We start from the raw sequence: 23,868 nt of genomic DNA, 5'->3' as shown, positions 1-23,868 counted from the left end.
TCTGTTTACTGTTGTTGCTTGTTGTTTGTTTTTCCTTTTGCATACGTGAGGTTTATCCACACACATCCAGCTCCATCAGATGATGGGCGGGGGAGGGGTATAATGGGAATCAGGAATGACTGGCCATATATTATGGAGATTCATTTGAATTGCAGAATTCTCATTTCCAAACCCTTGGAGGATACAGACTGGACCAAAGTAACGTTTGCAATATGGGCAGCCAATCAGAGGGCAGTTTCACTTCCTTTCCTGCACTGGAATATTACGGCAGGGCCCCGGCTACTGTGGCAACACCGAGGTTTTCCTCTGATGCCATTTTTCTTGCATATCCCATTGTACTGCATTTGACTGCATCTGCTTTATGCGATTTATGTATTACATTTAATGTGTTTTTAAATGCAGCTAATATAAATACCCAAATCTGTCCTCCATATTGTCTCCCTGTAATCCCATATGCAGCAGCTTGAGAGATGGAGGGTCAAGACATTTTGAGCTAAACAGACTTTACAGGTTTTCCAATACAAGTAACGTGAGTACCTGGAGTTTATTTAGAATCAACTTGCAGTCCCTGTACAGCAGAACTTAGACTGGGAGAGGGAGAAGCAGCACAGGGAGCCAAATGAGCCGTATTCATGTGCTAACAAGGGATATGCTGATAGGAGTTGAGAGCAGAGTGACGGAGAGATGAGCTCATCCGTCTGCTGCTTCTCCTTTCACTGTCCAATCACAGGCTATGGGGAGGATTAAGACTTGCAAGCAGTGGCGGCCGCTCTATGAGGGGCGCAGGGGACGCCGCCCCCCCTAATCCATGCGCCCGACCCCCTAATCTACATACAGGGCACTGCTACTTGTGATAACGGCCAGTTGGCTGCTTAGCTGCATTGGTTGTTATTACAAGAAAGCCGACCTTCCTCTCTAAAGAACAGTAGAGGGGTGATGTCTGCAGCTGCATGCATCCCCCCCGGTACAACCACTTGAATCAATAGCGGTAATATCGTAAGGTTGTTAAACACGACTAGGGCCATTTTTATACAGGGTGGTTTCCTGTGCTCCAGTATAAACTAAAACCTTGGATTGAGAGTAACTTGGTTTGAGAGCGTTTTGCAAGACAAGCAACATTTTTTAATTAATTTTGACTTGATATACAAGCGATGTCTCGATATACAAGTAGCGTCATGTCACAACTGAGTATAAAAGAGAAGAGAGGCGCCTCTAAGTGTAGCAATCTGGTTACATTTAATGAATGTACAACATTTAGCAACTCACATGGTTGATGATTAAAAGAGGCACATCTAAGTATGGAGGCATCTGGGGTAAAGCTGTCCACATAGACCGTCCTCCGTACCGCCGGTGTCTTGTCATATAAGGTCCCCCATCTGATAGGGTCCACTGTGTACTGCGCATGCGCAGTACACAGCAACACAGATTCCGAAAATAGGATGAACGGCGCCTGCGCCGTGAGTCCAGGTTCTATCCCCACTATCCAAGTGAACATAGAGTAGGAATATAAAAGAGCCGAGCGCAGCGAGGCTGAGCCCGAAGCGTGGCGAGCTAAGCTCGCCCGTGAGGGGCCCTCTAATATTCACAACCCTATGTCCGCTTGGATGGTGGGGCTACCACCTCCACTCCATGGCGCAGGCGCCGTTCAACTTCGGAGATTTTCCGAAGCTTCGTCTGCTCGCAGTACGGGGCGGACGCTATATGATGGCAGGACACTATGGCACAACACCAGCTCTCACCGCTGTCAATCTGCAATCGTGACCGGGAAGACTACCCTGCAGTAAAGCGATCTGAAAGCGAGGTCTGCAACACTCATGGAGCGCAGCGTGGAAGGGACGATGTCAGTGGCGGTACGGGGGACGGTCTATGTGGACAGCTTTACCCCGGATGCCTCCATACTTAGATGTGCCTCTTTTAATCATCAACCATGTGAGTTGCTAAATGTTGTACCTTCATTAAATGTAACCAGATTGCTACACTTAGAGGCGCCTCTCTTCTCTTTTATACTCAGTTGTGACATGACGCTACTTGTATATCGAGACATCGCTTGTATATCAAGTCAAAATGTATTAAAAAACTTTGCTTGTCTTGCAAAACGCTCTCAAACCAAGTTACTCTCAATCCAAGGTTTTACTGTATATTGGAGCGCAGGAAACCACCCTGTACCCCCTCATGGAGCGGCCGCCACTGCTTGCAAGTCTTAATCCTCCCCATAGCCTGTGATTGGACAGTGAAAGGAGAAGCAGCAGACGGATGAGCTCATCTCTCCGTCACGATACTTGTATATCGAGACATCGCTTGTATATCAAATCAAAATTTATTTAAAAATGTTGCTTGTCTTGCAAAACACTCTCAAACCAAGTTACTCTCAATCCAAGGTTTTACTGTATACTGGAGCGCAGGAAACCTCCCTGTATAAAAATAGCCCTAGTCGTGTTTATCGAGCCGCGGCGTAATGAAGTTTTATGAGCTGTATGGGAGGAGCCAGTATTTTATCATCATTGTGACCCAGCTATACAGCTCCTCTGAACCGCCTAATGAGCCTTGTGATCATTACACATGACCTGTAACCCTCACTGAGCACCGCTGGAAGCTGTCTGTACTGTACAGCGCTGGATTCAGTAATCACATTATTCGCAGACTCACCATCTGTATGAGATGATCACCAACCAACCCGACTGATATCAGCTGGAGATTGGTGGAATGATTGTTGGCTCACTCTGATCTCTCTATCCCCCCCCCCCCCCCCCCAGGTCAGCTGATCCCAGGGAAAGCATTCGATCGCATGCAATGCATGACCACAATAATCCTGCATGTTTATAGAAATACCTTTTAGGACTCATTTAGATGTGCAAATAACTTGAGCGTCCGTTAGCACAGCTAATACGTTAAGATGAGTTAAAGGCGATTTTTTTTTTATGCGTTTGCGCCACATGAAAAAAAGCTTGCCGCTCTGTGTTTGTTTTTTTTTTTTTTTTTTTTTTTTTTTTTTATTGTATAGGTTTTTGTATCATCATCTTACATAGTTATATAGTTGGTGAGGTTGAAAAAAGACACCAAATTCGATCAAGTCCAACCTGTGCTCCCCTAGTAACGCTTCTCAAACACGCTGCAAACGCCATAGGGACGCTTGTGACGCATGCGCAGCCCATTTTTGTTGACATCAATGGAAGCATTTGGAGAGTGGCAAAGCCTGGTAAATGACAGGGCGAGTGAGTTTTGACACACAACTATGTGAACAACCAAGGCTGGGATAAGGGGTGGACAGGAGGGACAACTGCCCTGGGCACTGTGGTATGATGTGAGCTGGGGGGGGGGGGGGTGCCGCAAGGAGATTGGGGGTGGGGATTTGTGTTGAGAGGGAGAATTTGGTAGGGCAGCAGGGGGTAGGAATTGTTTACGGTGGGGAAATGTGAGTGTGTGCGCTGGGAGTGGTGATTTGGCGGGGATTTGTGTTGGAAGGGGGGGATGGGGAAGAGGATATGCCCTAGGACAGTGATGGCGAACCTTGGCACCCCAGATGTTTTGGAACTACATTTCCCATGATGCTCAGCTACACTGCTGAGTGCATGAGCATCATGGGAAATGTAGTTCCAAAACATCTGGGGTGCCAAGGTTCACCATCACTGCCCTAGGAGGAGGGATTCGGGGAGTTTTTTGCCAGAAGAGGTGATATGGTAGAGGGGGGGGGGAGTTTTGTGCTAGGAGAGAATATGTGTTAGTAGGGATGATTGGTGGGTGTTTGCGCTAGGAGGGGAATTTTTTATTATTTTTTGAGTGGGGGAGAATATGTGTATTCTTATTATGTGAATATTTACAATATATAATATAATTACAATCTATAATGATAAAAAAATAATTTTGAATATTTTTTTATATATATATATATATATATATATATATATATATATATATATATATATATATATATATATATATATATATATATATATATATATATATATATATATATTAAATTGAATATTTTTTGTTCAGCGGCTTTCATTATAATAATCCGTGGCAATCCTGCCATGAAGGTCACTTCCTGATATAGGGTGACAACGTTCTGTCCATATCCCCAGATGTGCTCCTGCGTTGTCACATGGGCTTCCAATAGACATTACAGCTAAACACACCGGTGTCACCATCATCAAACCCATCCTGAGAAATGCTGCACAGCTTATGTTGGAGTGTATGTAGACAGAATGTGCTGCAAAGAGGCTGCAGGAGACAAGCAGAACCATGATGAAACAAAGTTTGAAAAAATTTCAAAATAAGTATTTAAAAAAAAAAAAATTCCAATATTATTATACACAGTGCTTTAGCAAACTAAATGACATTCAGTTTGGGTTTACATCTAACCGTAAATGAAAATCAGCGCATATCTGAACATTGGCGTCCGTTCTGGGAAAACATCTTTATTTCTTCTAGAACTCGCTGGCTGGCAGCATCTGTGAAATGTTCTGAGATCTTTTATTTGTTCCCAGTCTGTACATGTCTGCTGGTAGCTGCAGGAGGAGAATCGCATTACATTTACCTCCAGCTATTCCCCTATCTATATATTCTTGTCATAGAAGAATTTTATCTGAGAAAACATTTACCAGCTGATATCAGTGTTCACTTGTTGAAGAGATTATTGCAACAATGTTATATTTAGTGTATGTATACATTGGAATATTGCAACAAATGTTTTATATACCAGAGATCTTCAAAAACATTCCACACTTATTTAGAATTAATAGAGCTTCTAAAAAGTGTGGAAACTTTTTGAAGAACCCTTGTATGTATGCAGGGAATTTTTGCAACAATGTTATACATATGCATACAGGAGATCATTGCAACAATGTTATATTTATGCATACATGGGAATATTATAATGTTACAGCATACAGTATGTATACAGGAGATCATTGCAACAATGTTAATATTTATGCATACAGGGGTATATTGCAACATTATACATACTGGATGTATACAGGGGAATATTGTAATAATGTTATACATCAACAGCTCTGGATGGAGAGTTGGATCGATGGTTCTATATGTAGTCTAAATCTGGTCTATAAACCATCAGCTCTCGATGGAGAGTTGGATAAATGTTTTTTTATATTTAGGATATATCTGAACTACACTATTTTATCAAAAGTATTGGGACGCCTGCCTTTACACGCACCTGGACTTTAATGGCATCCCAGTCTTAGTCCGTAGGGTTCAATATTGAGTTGGCCCATCCTTTGCAGCTATAACAGCTTCAACTCTTCTGGGAAGGCCATCCACAAGGTTTAGGAGTGTGTCTATGGGGATGTTTGACCATTCTTCTAGAAGCACAATTGTGAGGTCAGGCACTGATGTTGGAGAGAAGCCCTGGCTCGCAGTCTCCGTTCGTAATTCATCCCAAAGGTGTTCTATCGGGTTGAGGTCAGGACTGCGTGCAGGCCAGTCAAGTTCCTCCACCCCAAACTCGCTCATCCATGTCTTTATGGACCTTGCTTTGTGCACTGGTCCATATCATTTGGTGGAGGGGGGGATTATGGTGTGGGGGTTGTTTTTCAGGGGTTGGGCTTGGCCCCTTAGATCCAGTAAAGGGAACTCATATGCCACGTACACACGCTCGGAATTTCTGTGTGTAGGCTCCATCGAACATTTGTTGTCGGAATTTCCGACAACAACAATTTTGAGAGCTGGATCTCAAATTTTCCAACAACAAAATACGTTGTTGAAAATTCTGATTGTGTGTACACAATTCCGATGCACAAAATTGCACACATGCTCGGAATCAAGCAGAAGAGTCGCACTGGCTATTGAACTTCGTACATGTTGTATGTCACCGCGTTCTTGACATTTGGAACTTCCGACAACATTTGTCTGACCGTGTGTATGCAAGACAAGATTGAGCCAACATCCGTTGAAAAAAAAATCCACGGTTTTGTTGTCAGAATGTCCGATCGTGTGTGTGCGCGTCATTAAGGCATCAGCATACCGAGACTTTTTGGACAATTTCATGCTCCCAACTTTGTGGGAACAGTTTGGGGAAGGCCCCTTCCTGTTCCACCAGTGCACAAAACAAGGTCCATAAGCAAGCTGTGAGTCGGGGAACTGCTCTGCACATTTTATTCGATCTGCAATTTTCGTTCAATCTTCGACTTGTCTATGGCCTGCTTAAAAAGGTGCGTGCAGAGAAAAAGTTTGATTTTGTAAACCAAAGTTTGTGCTTAAAACTCAGCAGACCGGGGGAGACGCCGAATATTCCCAGGTTTTCGGGAATGAAGGGATAATGGGCTAAACTCTGCTAGAACGCAGCGTCACAAGGACGTCACCCAGAGAAAATTCAAAGCCTGAAACGTATAATTTGAAAACCCGCTGCCCCTACACTGTCCGTAATTATAGGCCTGAGGACAGGACAGACCTGCTACACGACTGCAGATTCATCCTCGGAGCACGCCCCCTCCGCACTCACCCGGGCTCTCTGTATCCTGGTCGGGATTTCTATTCCCAGACCGATACACGATAGGAAATGACACTCTCTGGATTGGGGCTCATTCACACTGATGTTGCCCAATGCAGCCCTAACCCAAGAACAAGCCACTTTGTCCTAGTCCTATGGTTGTTGGTGTGTCTATAAAAAAAATCATGTTGCATCTTTGTGCAGTGCGCTTAGACATGCGGCAATGCATTGCAAATCGCTGCAGCGCATAAGAATGACATAAGGCTGTGCGATTTCAATGACATTCCGCCCACAATTTCAAACCGCTGCAAAACATGGGATGCGTTTGCGACTGCCATTACATCCTAATGGCACCCCCAATCTTGCCGCTATTGTCACGCTGTAAATTGCGGCAAATTGCAACGCGCGACTCTGTCACCCAATAGAAGGTCATGTTCCTTTCTGAGCGACAAGCGTAGCGCATTGTGATTGTGACAACCACGGCTAAATCACAGCACGATTGGGGTGCCATTAAGAAGTAATTGCGTCGCAAATGCATCATGCATCGATTTAATACCGCAGGGGCGGTATTGCAGCGGTTCCGCCCACGATAAGGTGGAAATGCAGAAAAAATAATTGAAAAAATAAATCAGTGCAATGCGTTTTAGCAACACAATGCAGAGTGTGGCTGCGCATGTTCACGGCTCACATTTGGCGCACGCATTAGTGTGCATTGTATGGTGTGAATGAGCCCCGTACACCATGCCTGACCAAGAGAACTATATATTGTTGAAAGCGTGTGATTGTAGGTCACTCAGCCAATGAGAGGTGCTGACTCAACCAATGGCTAACGAGGTAAAATCCCCATGATTAAGCTCCAATGGGGCGGAGCGAAACGCGTTGGGAGAGGGCATGGCCTGGCTGGAGTCCGGGCTGAGGCTGCCATTTATCTTGCTTCATGCACATGGGTCTGCTTCATGCTTTATGGATCTTTTCCTTTGGCATTGAGGTAAAATTACTCCACCGATTAACGCTGAACTCCAGGCAGATCTAAAAGATGCAAAATAACGCAGATCTGAAATCATCAACCATTTCTGCCCCGGAAGGATTTACCCCCCTTCATGACCAGGTCATTTTGTGATACGGCAGTGCGTTAATTTAACTGGCAAATGCGCGGTCGTGCGACGCTGTACCTAAATAAAATTGATGTCCTTTTTGAAGAAAAAAAAAAATATTTTTTTATTTTCTGCTATAAAACACATCCAATAAAAAAAAATTAAAATCGAATTTCTTTATCGATTTAGACAAATATGTATTCTGCTACATGCTTTTGGTAAAAAAAAAAAAAAAAAAAAAAAATCTCATTAAAGTGGTTGTATAGTCATTTTTGGGACTTTTACCTACAGGAAAGCCTATAATAAGGCTTACCTGTAGGTAAAAAAAAAAAAAAAAAAATCGAATAAACCTGTACGGTTTAGGAGATATTCCCCTCGCAATGCGCCGCTGACTGCAGCGGCGCATGCGCACAGGGGATTCTCGGCTTAAAGCCCGGCAGACGCCGGACCCTGCTGGGAAGAAATCTCCTGCGCTGTGCATACTAGCTCATTATGCCTTTTCATTTGTAGGTGAGCAAAAAAAAACAAAAAAAAAAAACACATCCGCTTTAACCGTATATTGATTGGTTTGCACAAAAGTTATAGTGTCTACAAACTATGGGTTAGATTTAGGGACTTTTACATTTTTTAGTTTTTTACTAGTAATGGCGGCGATCAGCGATTTTTAGCGGGACTGTGACATTGCGGCGGATAAATTGGACACCTAACTGACACTTTTTGGGGACCAGTGACAGAGTACACAATACAGTGATCAGTGCTAAAAAATTGCATGTGATTCGCCCCGCACTGCTGTGCAGATCACATGCAAATTGTATGGCTCAAATCGGATCGCATTCGCACCAAAAATGGTGCACACCTATGCGATCCGAATCCTGCACCATTTTACAGTTCGCACTGCGATCTGCGAACCAATCTGGAGGTGTCATTAACTTTACATTGACATCCGCTACGGATCGCAGATGTCAGTGTGAACCGCCGGCGATTCAGGTGCGATGCGTGAACCTGCACAGGAATGGCGCTGGTTCCTGCATCGCAACCGGTGTGAACCGAGACTGAGATGTCCAATCAGAGGCTGTAGGAGGGACAAGACACAAGAAGCCAATTGGATGTGCTGCGCTGCTCACAAGGGATAGGACGAGAGAGCAGATGGACAGAGAGATGACCTGTCAGTCTGCTGCTTCTCCTTTATCTCTCCAATCACAGGCTGGAGGAGGAGCTAGACCTGACAGTGTTATTGAACTGCCATCAGGTCTCCTCCCTGACAGGGCAGTGCTTTGTGGCAGAGCTGTGTAAATAGCAGGACTGGATGGACTGAAATACAAATACTCTGGCAGATAAAGCAATAGGAACATTAGGAAAGTTCTCTGTGAATTGTCCTCTGCTGCGTATCCTCCGCTGCATATTCCAGAATGTTCTGGGGGGGGGGGTACTCCAATAACCAGAGGAGTGTGCCGGTGTTATGGAACGGAGGAGAATGTTACCTGTGACTTCATGAAACTTTTTGTACTTGTTGGGAAATCAGATACCGAGTGACTACCGGGTCAGGAATTTGATGGCAGAGAAATATAACAAAGGCGTTGTCCGATATCAGGTCACACATGTGCGGTGCTGGGACAAGGTTATCTAGAGCCCAGGGCAAACATGCCAAATTGCCCCCCCCCCCCCCCAAGATGTATGATTATGTGTCAACAAAAATCCCCTCCCCCCCAAAAAAAATATCGAGCACTAACCTACATGCCCCCCCAGCATAAATTCCCCTTCCTCCCAGTACAAATTCATCCTCTTGCTGAAATCCCCCCCTTCTGGCACAAATCTTTGCCCCCCCAGCTCAAATCCTCTCTCTCCCCATATGCCCCCAACACCCCTTCCCCCCAAAAAAAGTTCCCCCTCCAAGCACAAATCCTCTACCCCCCAAATTCCCCTCCCATCCTCCTAGCACAAATACCCCCCCCCATCATCCCTACTAGCATTAATCTCCACCTGAAAATAAATTCTTAGCACTGATCTTAATCCCCCTCCCCACCATATTACATTTTCTAACACGCATCCCCTTTACCCATCACCACTCCCAACACAAATCCCACCCCATTACCACTCCCAGCACACCCATGAAAATATCCCCTCCTAGAACAATTCTTACCCCCTGCCTCGCCCCCCCCTCCACCCAAATCACCACTCCCCAGCACACCTCCGAAAAATCCCCCTCCTAGAAGAACAATTAATACCCCCTGCCACCCACCCAATCCCCCCCCCTCCAATCTCCTTATGGTGCCCCCCCCCCACCCAAAATCGCCACTCCCAGCACACCTCAGAAAAATCCCCCTCCTAGAAGAACAATTTTTACCCCCTGCCACCCCCAGCCAAATCAAACCCCCCCCCCCCCCCCCCCACCAAATCACCACTCCCAGCACACCTCCAAAAATTTCCCCTCCTAGAACAATTCTTACCCCCTGGACCCCCCCCCCCCCCCAAATTCACCCCACCCAAAACAAATCTCCCCCTCTAATCTCCTCATTGTGCCCTCCCACCTCACAAGATGCCACAGTGCCCAGGGCAGCCGCCCCTCCTGCTCACCCCTTGTCTCAGCCTTGCACATGTGTGTTCATTACAAGGATCAGGTCAACCAAATCTGATATTTGTGAGGTTTTGGGTGGTATGTGCACACCTTACGGGAACTGTGGTGTATTTTCAGACATCGCACCTCATCCTATGGTCAGTACCTGTCAGGTGTGCACACGTTCAGTAATCAGCCATTTACCATTAGAGAATGCAGAGGGGGTAGAGGAGTGCGCTCACATTATCTTAAAGCGCTATTAAACCCCAAAGCAAACATTTATGGTATTGCAGCCTAACAATCATTAGATGTGGTGGCTGCATTTGATTTTTTTTTTTTTTTTTTAGGCTTTCTTCTATTTTCATCTGGTGATCCAGCCAGTAAGTCTGTTGTTTTTCAACAGAAAAAGCTCTCCAGCAGAATGTATCAGTTACAGAGATGAGACAAACCATTTACCACTGACAGGGGTGCCTACAATTTATTTATGTACAACCTTTATCCCAAAAGGAAAAAAAAAACAGCTGTAATTGATTATAAAGTGTGAGCTGGAGTTTTAAAGAGGAATTCCACCTACAAAAAAAATATTAAAAGCCAGCAGCTATAAATACTGCAGCTGCTGACTTTTAATAAATGGACACTCACCTGTCCCGGGTTCCAGCGATGCCGAGGCCGATCGATCGCTCGGCTCGCTCGCCACCATTCTAGGTGAGGGAATCAGGAAGTGAAGCGAATCGGCTTCACTTCCCGGTTCCCTACTGCGCATGCGCGAGTCGCGCAGCGCAATAGGAATTGTCCGCGCTGTCTCTGAGACCCGTGTGTGTCCCAGCAGACAGCGCGGCAGGACAGGAAGAGGCATAGACTCCCACGGAAGTCTATGCCCAGAAGTGGGTGTAAATACCTGTCTTTGACAGGTATCTCCAGCCCCCTCCCCCTTGAAAGGTGCCAATTGTGACACCGGAGGGGGGGGAGGGTTACGATCAGCGGAAGTTCCACTTTAGGGTGGAACCCCGCTTTAAATTCAGTTTGTTAGTGTATCTAAATCTGCTAGTACATGTAACACCCCCCCCCCCCAGACTACTGCACAAGGAGAGTGAGCAGAGCTGTGGGAGGGGCTCAGCAGGCTCCACCCACTACAGGCAGAAAACTATAGGAAGGGGCGGAGACAAGAGCAGTCACCCTGCACAAGAAGAGTGAGCAGAGCTGCGGGAGGGGCTGAGCAGGCTCCACCCACTACAGGCAGGAAACTATAGGAAGGGCGGAGAAAAGAGCAGTCGCCCTGCACAAGGAGAGAGAGCAGAGCTGTGGGAGGGACCCAACATGCTCCACCCACTACAGGCATAAAACTATAGGAAGGAGCGGAGGCAAGAGCAGTCGCCCTGCATAAGGAGAGCAGGCAGAGCTGTGGGAGGGGCTTGGTAGGCTCCACCCACTACAGGCAGAAAACTATAGGAAGGGGAGGAGACAGGACCAGTCACCCTGCACAAGGAGAGCAGGCAGAGCTGTAGGAGGGGCTCGGTAGGCTCCACCCACTACAGGTATAAAACTACAGGAGGGGCGGAGACAAGACCAGTCACCCTGCACAAGGAGAGAGATCAGCAGTGAGCGGTCTTTATTACAGGAAGTCTCACACTGGATTACTGCACAGATCTGGGAGAAATACACAAAGCACACCGAGATTCAGGAAGAATACACATGACAATGTATTTAGACAATATTTTCTGATCCCGGAATTCAGCATTAAAGGGTCCTCTTTCAGCTGGATCCTTGTTAGTGCCACCCACAGGATTGGTGCATTGTGCTCTGGCTGATGGTCCGTTTCATCAGCCTCGACATTCCAGGCACGTCTCCAGGAGTGGTGGGTCCTGCCAGGGACTGTGTGGCAGCTCCAAGAGGCCTCTTTTTGCAGGACGTGCCCTCCCCGTGAGTAATGACCATATCTGGGTGTGAGTGCACTTGGATTCTTTGTGTTTGGCACCTCCACACCCAGCCTGACAGACAGAGTATTAAATATTAGCATTCCACCGGGCTGTGCACATTTCATGGAAATATTTCTACTGACGTAAGAAATGGACCCATACATAAAGTGGACCTAACATCAGATATGGTACATACGTAATATGTCAGTGTAACCCTTCCAGGTATTTATTACCTCTCACAGAGATCACAGGACTTCCCCTGACAATGCCTTCATCTGCTTTTCTCTCCGGCGCCATCTTTGTTCAGGCATCAGCCAGGGTCACCATCTACTGAGATGCTGACTCAGAGATGAAACAGTCATGTAAATCCTGGTGTTGTTTTCAGGGCCGGCGCTCCCACTAGACGCACTAGGCAGCCGCCTAGGGTGTACTGCTGCCTAGGGGGCACAGCCACATCCCGCTGACTTCCCTGTTGGCCTGGCCGGGGAACAGGAGGCGGAGGAGTGGAGGCGCGGGTCATAAGGTAGACAGAGGAGGCAGACACAGCTGGGGAGGCAGAGAAGGCAACGGGCATAAGGTCAGCACAACGGAGGAGGCAGGTACAGCTGGGGAGGCGGAGACGGCGCCAGGCATGAGGTCAGCACAGTGAAGGAGGCGGGCACAGCTGGGGAGGCGGAGAAGGTGCCGGGCATGAGGTCAGCGCAGCGGAGGAGGCAGGCAAGTGGTTAAGACCTGACGCATTAAGCTGGTTATAGATGGATCTAAATTTGGCCAATTCAGCAGGGACTGAACAAATTTCGATCCATCATTGGACAGGCTGGTTGTACGGATGATCTCTCGATCGGCTTTTGTACAACCAGCCTGTTGGAAAATTTTCGCTATAGACGGCAACACTGATCATTGTATTCTGATGGCGGGGAAGGCTATAGCCGGCAACACTGATCATTGTATTCTGATGGTGGGGAAGGCTATAGCCGGCAACACTGATCATTGTATTCTGATGGTGGGGAAGGCTATAGCCGGCAACACTGATCATTGTATTCTGATGGCGGGGGAGGCTATAGCCAGCAACACTGATCATTGTATTCTGATGGCGGGGATGGCTATAGCCAGCAACACTGATAATTGTATTGTGATGGGGATGGCTATAGCCAGAAACACTGATTATTGTATTCTGATAGCGGGGAAGCTATAGCCGGCAACACTGATCATTGTATTCTGATGGGGAAGGCTATAGCCGGCAACACTGATTATTGTATTCTGATGGGGAAGGCTATAGCCGGCAACACTGATTATTGTATTCTGATAGCGGGGAAGCTATAGCCGGCAACACTGATCATTGTATTCTGATGGGGAAGGCTATAGCCGGCAACACTGATTATTGTATTCTGATAGCGGGGAAGCTATAGCCGGCAACACTGATCAATGTATTCTGATGGTGGGGAAGGCTATATCCGGCAACACTGATCATTGTATTCTGATGGCGGGGAAGGCTATATCCAACAACACTGATCATTGTATTCTGATGGCGGGGAAGGCTATATCCAACAACACTGATCATTGTATTCTGATGGCGGGAAGGCTATAGCCGGCAACAATGATCATTGTATTCTGATGACGGGGAAGGATATAGCCGGCAACACCGATCATTGTATTCTGATGGCGGGGAAGGCTATAAACAGCAACACTGATCATTGTGTTCTGATGGCGGGGAAGGCTATAAACAGCAACACTGATCATTGTATTCTGATGACGGGGAAGGATATAGCCAGCAACACTGATCATTGTGTTCTGATGGCGGGGAAGGCTATAAACAGCAACACTGATCATTGTGTTCTGATGGCGGGGAAGGCTATAAACAGTAACACTGATCATTGTATTCTGATGACGGGGAAGGATATAGCCGGCAACACCGATCATTGTATTCTGATGGCGGGGAAGGCTATAAACAGCAACACTGATCATTGTGTTCTGATGGCGGGGAAGGCTATAAACAGCAACACTGATCATTGTGTTCTGATGGCGGGGAAGGATATAGCCGGCAACACTGATCATTGTGTTCTGATGGCGGGGAAGGATATAGCCGGCAACACTGATCATTGTGTTCTGATGGCGGGGAAGGCTATAGCCGGCAACTCTGATCGTTGTATTCTGCCTGCGAGGAAGTCTCCCCACTGTCAGCATAGCTCCGTCGTAGGGATTCCTCCATCCACACATTCGAGGCGGGTGGGGGAATACTTCCGGTGGAGCTATTTGTGTAATTTTCTTTCCTTCAACCCGCTGGTTGACCCAAAGCAGATGAATGATGTATAGCCTGCCTTATGCATTACATGGTCATTTCCAAAAGTTCTATCCCCCCCCCCATATACAGTACTTAGGAAGTAAACTGTGATCCTCGGCTCAATATCTTCCATTGCAGAGCTGTGGGCTGTTTCCAGCAATGTCATTTGTTTTTTTTAAGTGGCCTTTTGAAATATTCCCAAACATGAGAGTTGCAGGATGGCGGGGCAGTATCGTGCCTCATGCTGTCACCTCTTTATGCGATGACATCACTTCTGCTTTTAATAGATCCCACGCAGTGCAGTCGCCTTTCACCGGGGAGTGACTCAGGTTATGAGCCGTGTAAACGAGGACAGATGAAAGGGAATATTTAGACATTCAGGGACCTATTAACTTCAGTGGGCTCAGGAAGCGCATTATGGCGCGGTCACAGATTTATGGGAGCGCATTGTCATTTAACTTTCTTGTATATGTGTGGCCCTTTGGTGATGTGAGGGGCCACAGTTGAGCCCCCCGATGCCTCATAGGTTGATAATCACCGATCTAAGGCTTCATGCACACGGGTGTACAGAAAAGAAGCGCACTCACATAGCCACATCCGTAAATTGAGGGAATACACAAGAAAAAAAGGTTTACTATAACAGTAAATCTAGGTCGGACTTTAAAGGCATAGGAAACAACGAAGAGGTATGAAAATAAACACTATTTTTTTGAAAAATACACAACATGAATAGAACAGCACACAAAAATGAAAAATCATGTATACTAATACATATGTGCAGTGAGCCCTTGTGTATCTACGCATATGGATTTTCAGGGGAACCCCACACCAATTCTTTTTTTTTTTTAAATGACACGGGGTCCCCCCCAAATTCCATAGCAGACCCTTATCGGAGCACGCAGCCCAGCAGGTCAGGAAAGGGATGAGCAAGCGACCTCAACTTTGGGTTCTTTGGGGCTCAAAGCAGCTTGTCCCCATGTGGATGGGGGATAAGGGCCTCCTCCCCACAACCCTGGGCTGTGGTTGTGGGGCTCTGCGGTAGGGGGGTTTATCAGAATCTGGAAGCCACCGTTAACAAGGTCCCCTCTCCCCCCATGAGAATGAGTATGGGGTACATAGTACTCCAACCCATTCACCAAAAAGTGTACAAAGTGAGTAAAGACACAACACAAGTTTTTTGACAACCCCGCTGGATAGCTGATGACTGTCCAGTTGTTAAGGATGCGGGAAAAGCCACAGAGCGATTTTGCCACGGTTTGCGTTTTCTCGTGGCCACAGTAAATGTAGGCTTTTGCCTGTGTGCTTTTTTACGCAAGCTAGCATACAGCTTATTCATTACTTTGGCCAGCAGTCTGCTGGGTGCAGAAATGCATTTGCAATTTATATTGTATGGGGTGTCGCTGTGTATTTGGAAATTTACCGGTCAGATTTGGTAACATGAACTACTGTTGTTCAATGGAATTTTTTTAGTTTATTTTTTTACATCCTTGGCACCTGTTTAGTTTTTTGGCCTGTTGATGGGGGTTATGGTGCACCCCTCCACCTGTATGAGCCAAGCCACAAACAGGTTTTTGTAGCAGGAATTTGTCTTCCAGGAATCCCACTAATGTGCTTTCATCTCTTCTCTTCTACAGGGCAAATCCATCGCACAGACGGGCCGCAGCAAGCTGCAGAATCAAAGGGCCGGCCTGAACAATCAAATCCTGAAAGCCATGCGGATGAGGGCCGGAGCCGAGAACCTCCTGAGGTACGTTCCCATCCATTCATCCACAGAATGGGCCCTTTGTTCTTAGGGGGCCCGGTGATCTGAGATTCCCACAGAGGATTCCCAACAGATGCGGCTCGCTAATGAACACAAAGAGACAAGCTGTGATTGTAGCAGTAGCGGGTCACGCTCAGGTTACCGTCCCTCCCCGCGCAGCTCCGGTGACTGCTCCTGTGTGTGCACCGCTCAGTATAGGGATGCAGAACTTTCTTGATATCCATTAGTATGTATGGTAAAGAGCTGGTCCACCCCGAACCACCCGAAGGTATTCCTGACCTTCTATCACTATTATTGAGATCTCTGTGCTGAGTTCCCAGGTCTGTACACCTGCTGTGCACATTATAAAAGGGTTCCCACCATCTCTGTGCTGAGTTCCTGTTTCTGTACACCTGCAGTGCCCATTATGAGAGGTTCCCTTCATCCTGAGTTCCCGGGTCTGTACACCTGCTGTGCCCATTATGAGGGTTTCCTACCATCCTTGTGCTGAGTTCTCAGGTCTGTACACCTGCTGTGCCCATTATGAGGGGCTCCCACCAAGCCTGTGCCGAGTTCCTGGGTCTGTACACCTGCTGTGCCCATTATGAGGGGCTCCCACCATCCCTGTGCTCAGTTTCTGGGTCTGCACACCTGCTTTGGCATTATGAAGGGTCCCCACCATCCCTGTGCGGAGTTCCCAGGTCTGCACACCTGCTGTGTACATTATAAAGGGTTCCCACCATCTCTGTGCAGAGTTCCTGTTTCTGTACACCTGCTGTGCCCATTATGAGGGTTTCCTACCATCCTTGTGCTGAGTTCCCAGGTCTGTACACCTGCTGTGCGCATTATGAGGGTTTCCTACCATCCTTCTGCTGAGTTCCTGAGTCTGTACACCTGCTGTGCCCATTATGAGGGGCTCCCACCATCCCTATGCTCAGTTTCTGGGTCTGCACACCTGTTGTGCCCATTATGAGGGGTTCCCACCAAGCCGGTCATCCTTGCGATTCTAGTTAGTCCCTACCATCCCTGCTTTGGGCCCACTCTTAAATAAACCTACCTGATGGGGTGACAACGATGCAGCACTGCTCCGAAATTGAGAGCAGAGCTGTCACTCTCGTATAGTGCGGTTGGCTATCAGTTTTCCCACTGCTGAATCATAAACTCTAGCTTGCCAATCATCACCTGGCCACACTTAGTCCCGCCCACAGCTTCCTGGACTGGCAGCACCGCCTCTGTTACTGAATCCCTCCCACTCTTAGCTGCAGTGCCTGAGAGGGGGAGCGCAGGAGACACAAATGAAGGGAAATTTGGCTCAGTAAGGGGAAGGTAAAAGGCAATTTCTTGTCGTCTTTGAGGCTGGTACATCGTATAGAAATTGGAATTGGGACTTGATTAGACTGTCATACTGGAGCCTGTAGTTGTCTTTTAACCTCTTCAGGTCCGCCCGTAGCAGTTTTACTGCTACAGGGCAGCACCTGTGTGCCAAATCAAAACACACACATATACATTTTATATATATATATATATATATATATATATATATATATGTATATATATATATATATATATATATATATATATAATCACACACACTATCTCACAAAAGTGAGTACACCCCTCACATTTTTGTAGATATTTTCTTCTATCTTTTCATGTGACAACACTGAAGAAATGACACTTTGTCTACAATGTAAGGTAGTGAGTGTACAGCTTGTATAACAGTGTAAATTTGCTGTCCACTCAAAATAACTCAACACACAGCCATTAATGTCTAAACCGCTGACAACAAAAGCGAGTACATACAAACATATAAAACTGTTCAACACAAGACATCACTTCTGAAGTTGTATTCTGTCGTTACGAGAATTTTCGTAAAAAAATAACCTCTTCACTTTCGACATGAGACTTACATGCAACAAAAAACGGACGAACGGTCAACCCGAAAAATCTGATCGTGTGTACGAGGCTTAAGTCAAGACAGTGACAGTGACTGGCCGCTGTGCTTTGTTTCAATCCTATGGACTAGTTTACGATCCTCCTTCTTTGGTGGTCCTGGACTGTGAAAGCGCAGAGCTCCCTGGAGGGTGATTGTCTCTGGCCCCCCTCCTTTCCTTTTTTCTATGCTACTCATAAAAGCACTACACGGCACTTAAGTCGCCTCTTCTGAAGCCCCATTGTCTATTGAATCCTCTATTGTCATGTGGAAGGCTTTGTACCCAGATTAAAGTGGACCTGTGCATCAGTAGCTTCCCTCAGCAACAGCTGCACATACTCATCTCCTCTTTGCTGACCGGCTATGGGAGTGAAGAGAAATGCTCAGGTATGTGAAGCACAGAACTCACTCCTACTCCATTGTGACACTCAAAGGCTAATGAAAAAATTCCAGGCATTGTTTCACATCATTATCTGATTTTATTTTATTTTTTAACAAAGTGTGTGTGTATGTGTGTGTGTGTGTGTATGTATATATATATATATATATATATATATATATATATATACACACACACACACACACACAATTCCTCATTCTGAAACAATATTCTCTTTTCTAATAAGTCCAAGTGAATCTGTGGCAAAGTTTCCTTACCTGGAGATCCTGCCAATAACATCACTTCCTGTTGCAGGCTGACAACGCTAAGCCACTGCCACTGCCAAACTGCGCCCTTCCCTTAGGGTGTCCCATCCCTACACTCTCCAGTGTTAGTAAATCTTCCCCATAGTATATCTCTTGCATCAAAATCCTGCCTGTTCACAATTTTTTTATTTTTTTTCTCAAAAATGTCACATTGCAGTGCATTGCACATGATCAGCTGACACCCCTCCGCTATCCAGATTCACACATTGTCATCAAGTATCTGTCTGCCTTGTTGTAGGAAGTATCAGCTGTGTGCTAGCTTGTTCAGAAATGTGAGTGACAACCAAGCTTTGTGTTCTGAATTCAAGTTTCAGGAACGGCGGGAACAAATGTTGGATGGCAGGCTAGTAAATTTTCGACGGACAATGGTCTGTTGCCAGATTTTCGGATCGTCAATACACAAGTCCGTCACAGAAAAGTCCAAAGTACAAACACATGCTCGGAATCGGTGCTCACCAAACACGACATTAGCAGAAGGTGCCCAAAGGGTGTCGCCCAAGAGCTGAAATTCCACGTAGTACGTCACTACGTTCGTGTTTGTTGGCCGACAATTGTGTGCCGTTAGTATGCAAGACAAGTTCCCAGCACACGCCCTTCAGAAAAAAGTCTGGCGCTTTTGTTGACCAACAATCCGATCGTGTGTATGAGGCTTAAGGCTGTGTACAGAAGCACAAATAAAGCTGGTCATACGCCAGTATAATTCCACTTCAATATTTTTTGTTTTAAGAACATTCGTTTGATTTTTTTAATTGATATTGGGGGTCAAATGGACATTCGCTTTCAACTGCATAGAAAATACAAAGTTTGATGGAACATTTCATTCACAAATTATTCCAAATCGCGGCAAAACACAGGGGCGTTTGCGATGCCATTACTCCTTAATGGCACCCCAATTGTGATGTGATTTTTGCCGTGATAAATCTCAGCGAAATTGCAATGCGCAAAGCTTGACGCTAAAAAAGGAGCAGGTGCTTCTTTTGGGCGACAGCGTTGCGATTTGCCATGATTGCAGTGCGATTTATCACAGATAAAATCACGATTTGGGTGCCATTAAGAAGTAATGGCATTGCAAAGGCATCCAGCGTTTTGCCGCGATTTGGAATCGTGGGCAGAACCATGGCGATTCCACCCAGTGATTTAAACCACCTAGGTGTGAATGGAGCCTAAGCCCCTGTACACACGGTCAGATATTCCGACAACAAAATCCGTCGGATTTTGTCGGATGGATTTTGTCCAAAACTGGTGTTGCATACACACGGTCGGACAAAGTTGTCGGAAAATCCGATCGTTCGGAACGTGATGACGTTGTTTAGTTACGACAGGACTACGTTCGGGCTAGTAGCCAATAGCTTTGGTCTAGGAATTTGATCTGAGCATGCGTGGCACTTTGTCCGATCAGAATTCTCCGATCGGATCATGTTGTCGGAAAATTTTATAGCCCAGCTCTAAAACTTTGTCGGTCGGATATTCTGACGGAAACAGTCCGATGGAGCCCACACACGGTCAGATTATCCGATAACACGGTCCGATTGGACATTTTCCATCGGAATGTCTGACCGTGTGTACAAGGGCTAAGAGTCAATGTGGTTTTGATTCAGAAAAGTACATTCGCTCCAGATTCGAATGTTAAAAACAAATGTACTTTCAAACAACATTCATAAAGTCATCGAATATTTTGAGAATGTTCATACGAACGTTTGTTTGAAATTTTACCAATGTATGGCCAGATTAAGTGAGACAACCTGGAGCTTGTACCTTTTTAAAAAACATGTCAGTGGTGGCCTCTCCCATGCTTTAGACATGACAGGTTCTCTTTAATTTAAAGTATTGTTTCCCTTTAACATTGTTGGCTTAAGGAGCGGTTCTCTATACTAGAAACTGTCATTTGTTATCTATGGTAGGTTGTACAGGTGTCCCCTCAAGGAGAGTTTCAATCAGAGTATTGGTTCCCTATAACATAATGACTACTTCTTTATACTAGATATTTGTGATGTTTTTAGTTATAAATGTATCACTTTAAGAAAACTTTAATTTAGAGTATAAAGCTTCACTTTAACATAGTTGACTTTATACTAGAAAGTATATATTATTATTATTTTTTAGAAATAGTGAAGCCATATCACTATTTGTAAAATAATAATAATATATCGTTTCATAGTTTCACTATTAAAAAAAAATATATATATATATATATAGATATATCTATATATCTATATATCTATATATATATATGTGTGTGTGTGTGTGTGTGTGTGTGTGTGTGTGTGTGTGTGTGTATGTGTGTGTGTGTGTGTGTGTGTGTGTCTATGTGAGATAGATAGATAGATAGATAGATAGATATATATATATATATCTATCTATCTCACATACACACACATACACACACACACACACACACGTGTGCTGATAAGTTTACATACCCTGGCAGAATTTATGATCTCTTGCCCATTTTTCAGAGAATATGAATGATAACACAAAAACTTTTCTTTCACTCATGGTTTAGTGTTTGGCTGAAGTCATTTATTATCAATCACCTGTGTTTACTCTTTTAAAATCACAATGACAAGAGAAACTACCCAAATGGCCCTGATCAAAAGTTTACATACCCCAGTTCTTAATCCCGTGTATTGCCCCCTTTAACATCAATGACAGCTTGAAATCTTTTGTGGTATTTGTGGATGAGGCTCTTTATCTTCTCAGATGGTAAAGCTGCCCATTCCTCTTGGCAAAAAGCCTCCAGTTCCTGTAAATTCTTGGTCTGTTTTGCATGAACGGCACATTTGAGATCTCCCCAGAGGGGCTCAATGATATTGAGGTCAGGAGACTGAGATGGCCACTCCAGAACCTTCACTTTATTCTGCTATAGCCAAGGACAGGTGGACTTGGCCTTGTGTTTTGGATCATTGTCATGTTGGAATGTCCAAGGACGTCCCATGTCCAGCTTCCTGGCTGATGAATGCAAATGTTCCTCTGGTATTTTTTGATAACATACTGCATTCATCTTACCATCACTTTTAACCAAATTTCCAGTGCCTTTGTAGCTCACACATCCCCAAAACATCAGTGATCCACCTCCGTGTTTCACAGTAGGAATGGTGTACCTTTTATCATAGGCCCTTTTTAGAAAAAAAAAAAAAATCATTGATTTTTATCTACCCTGTGCGGCCCATCCATAGAGGACACACGGGCACCGCCTCCCCTATTCATGCATCTGGCCCCCTGATCTACAGATCAGTGGCACCGAACCATGGATCCCAATGCGGCGGGGGCATTTTTTTGAAGCACCTGATTAGAGCCAGATGCTCTAATAGGCTTCAAAAAAGGGTCAACTCGGAGCCCACCGAGTTGTGTGACTATAGCAAATTAGTTTTAGCTATTATCACGCTAAAGTTCCTTCCCGCAAATAAGGAGGCAGGTGAGACATGTTTACTGATTGGCCCAAGCGTCAGGGGATCGTATTGGATGCCTAGTGCTTTGGCGGAAGACACACACATCGGAGAAAGCTGGAGGAGCGGACACCGGAGCCGCCGTGGCCACTGCCCGCACTCCAGAAAAGAACACCACAGCCCCACCACAGGAATGGGGCTGGACCTCCTGCATGGGGGATTGCTGTGCCATGCCGCCAGGGGGGGGGGTTGTTTGCTGCACGCCCCTCAAAGAAGAACCCACCAGCCGCCACTGACTGAGAGCTGTCCATTCATTCCAATGGGCAGGGAGTATTTAGCACTCCCAAACCACCCCAAAGATGCTGCTTGCAGGACTTTCCAGAACATCCCGCAAGCTCACCGCCCCAAGTGTGAAAAGTCATACTTGAATGAATGAGAGGCACATTTCAGGCACTTATCTGAGACTATTTCCAGAGCTGAAGCTCCTGAAAACCGCCCCAGTGTGAAAGGGTTCTTACAACCTCTTTAATCTCATGGTGGAAGAAAATGGTAAAAATGTGGAGAACGCCTCTAACATTCTTCTTGGCAGGTGACTCCGAAACTGAACAATGTAATAATTATTTCTTCTCTCTCGGCAGGGCCACCACCAACAACAAAGTCCGAGAGCAAGTCCTCCTGGAGCTCAGCTACGTCAACTCCAACCTGCAGGTGCTGAAGGAAGAGCTGGAGCGGCTGAACATATCGGTGGAGGTGTACCAGCACACAGAGTAAGCCTGGTCAATGTGTCATGGGGGGGGGGGGGGGGGCTCAGGGTTGAAGGGGAAACTCAGCAACCTCCCGAACAATCATTCCATGAACTATTCCATCCAGCTGTGCTATACAAAGCTTCCTAGCTTTTGATAATATAACTAAATGTATATCATTTGTTGCAAGCACATAATGTGAATGATAAAACAAGTTCTGATTCACTGATTCAAGGGTCTATTTATAAAAAAAAATGTTTTTAGGCTATTTTCCCTTCGGAGCAAACTTTCTTTTATTATGGGCAGTAGTAAAAGGCCACATGAAGCTCCATTCACACCTATGCATGTTGCTTTTGAGTGTTTCTGCAGTGATTTTAGCATTTTTTTTTTTTTTTTTAACTGCTGTTTGCATTTTTTTTTGTTTTGTTTTTTTTTTGTTTTTTTTTAGGCAAATGTGTTGTTGGGCAGATTTAAAAATACGAGGCAAAATCATAAAGTATATGCAGTGTATGTAGTGCATGTAAAAATGTACTACGTGTTTTTCTGCAGCTTCTCCATTGAAGTCTATTGAACCAAAAAAGGAAAAAAAAAAGAAGTGTTTTGTATTTAAAAAAAAGTCCCTGACTCTACAGAAATGCAGAGGCACAAAATGCATCGATGTGAACGTGTTCCATAGGAACCCATGTTAAAAATAATGTCCTGTGTTTCTGCAAAAAGCGGGAAACAAACGTATTTAAGGCTGGATTCACACCTATGCCGTTTTTAGTGCTTTTTGCATTTTGCAGATTTACAGTCCATTTAACATTGTATCCTATGGAACATGTTCTGTAGTGCAAATCTGCAAAATGCAAAAAGCACAAAAAGTTCCATAGGTGTGAATCCAGCCTACCTGCATATACAGACTGATTTTAACTGTTGTGGGTTTAGTAACACTTAAATGCGTTTATTTCCTGCTTTTTGCAGAAACGCAGGACAATATTTTTAACATGGGTTCCTATGGAACACGTTCAGATCGATGCTTTTTTGTAAAAAGGGTCGGGGACTTTTTTAAACACTTCTTTTTTGGTTCC

The 23,868-nt window shown here is 45.4% G+C and overlaps 1 protein-coding gene across 2 annotated transcripts in view; it reads left to right on the top strand.

The window, feature by feature from the left end:
* The window catches only part of RHPN2 (rhophilin Rho GTPase binding protein 2), a 93,292-nt gene that overhangs the window by 23,815 nt on the left and 45,609 nt on the right, over positions 1–23,868 (top strand). For both annotated transcript variants that reach the window (XR_013262369.1, XM_077452672.1), the window contains exons 2-3: positions 15,925–16,037; positions 22,694–22,822. Coding sequence is in view for 1 of the 2 variants with exons in the window: in XM_077452672.1 (XP_077308798.1) it covers positions 15,925–16,037; positions 22,694–22,822 (242 nt within the window). In the remaining variant the exon portion in view is untranslated. The remainder of the gene's footprint in view (positions 1–15,924; positions 16,038–22,693; positions 22,823–23,868) is intronic.

Source organism: Lithobates pipiens, unplaced genomic scaffold (assembly GCF_037356315.1).
Source record: "Lithobates pipiens isolate NorthernLeopardFrog02 unplaced genomic scaffold, aLitPip1_a1.2 Scaffold_10, whole genome shotgun sequence".
In the NCBI taxonomy this organism is placed as follows: domain Eukaryota; kingdom Metazoa; phylum Chordata; class Amphibia; order Anura; family Ranidae; genus Lithobates; species Lithobates pipiens.
Note: the sequence above shows the minus strand (reverse complement) of the source record. Positions and strands in the feature narration are given on the sequence as shown.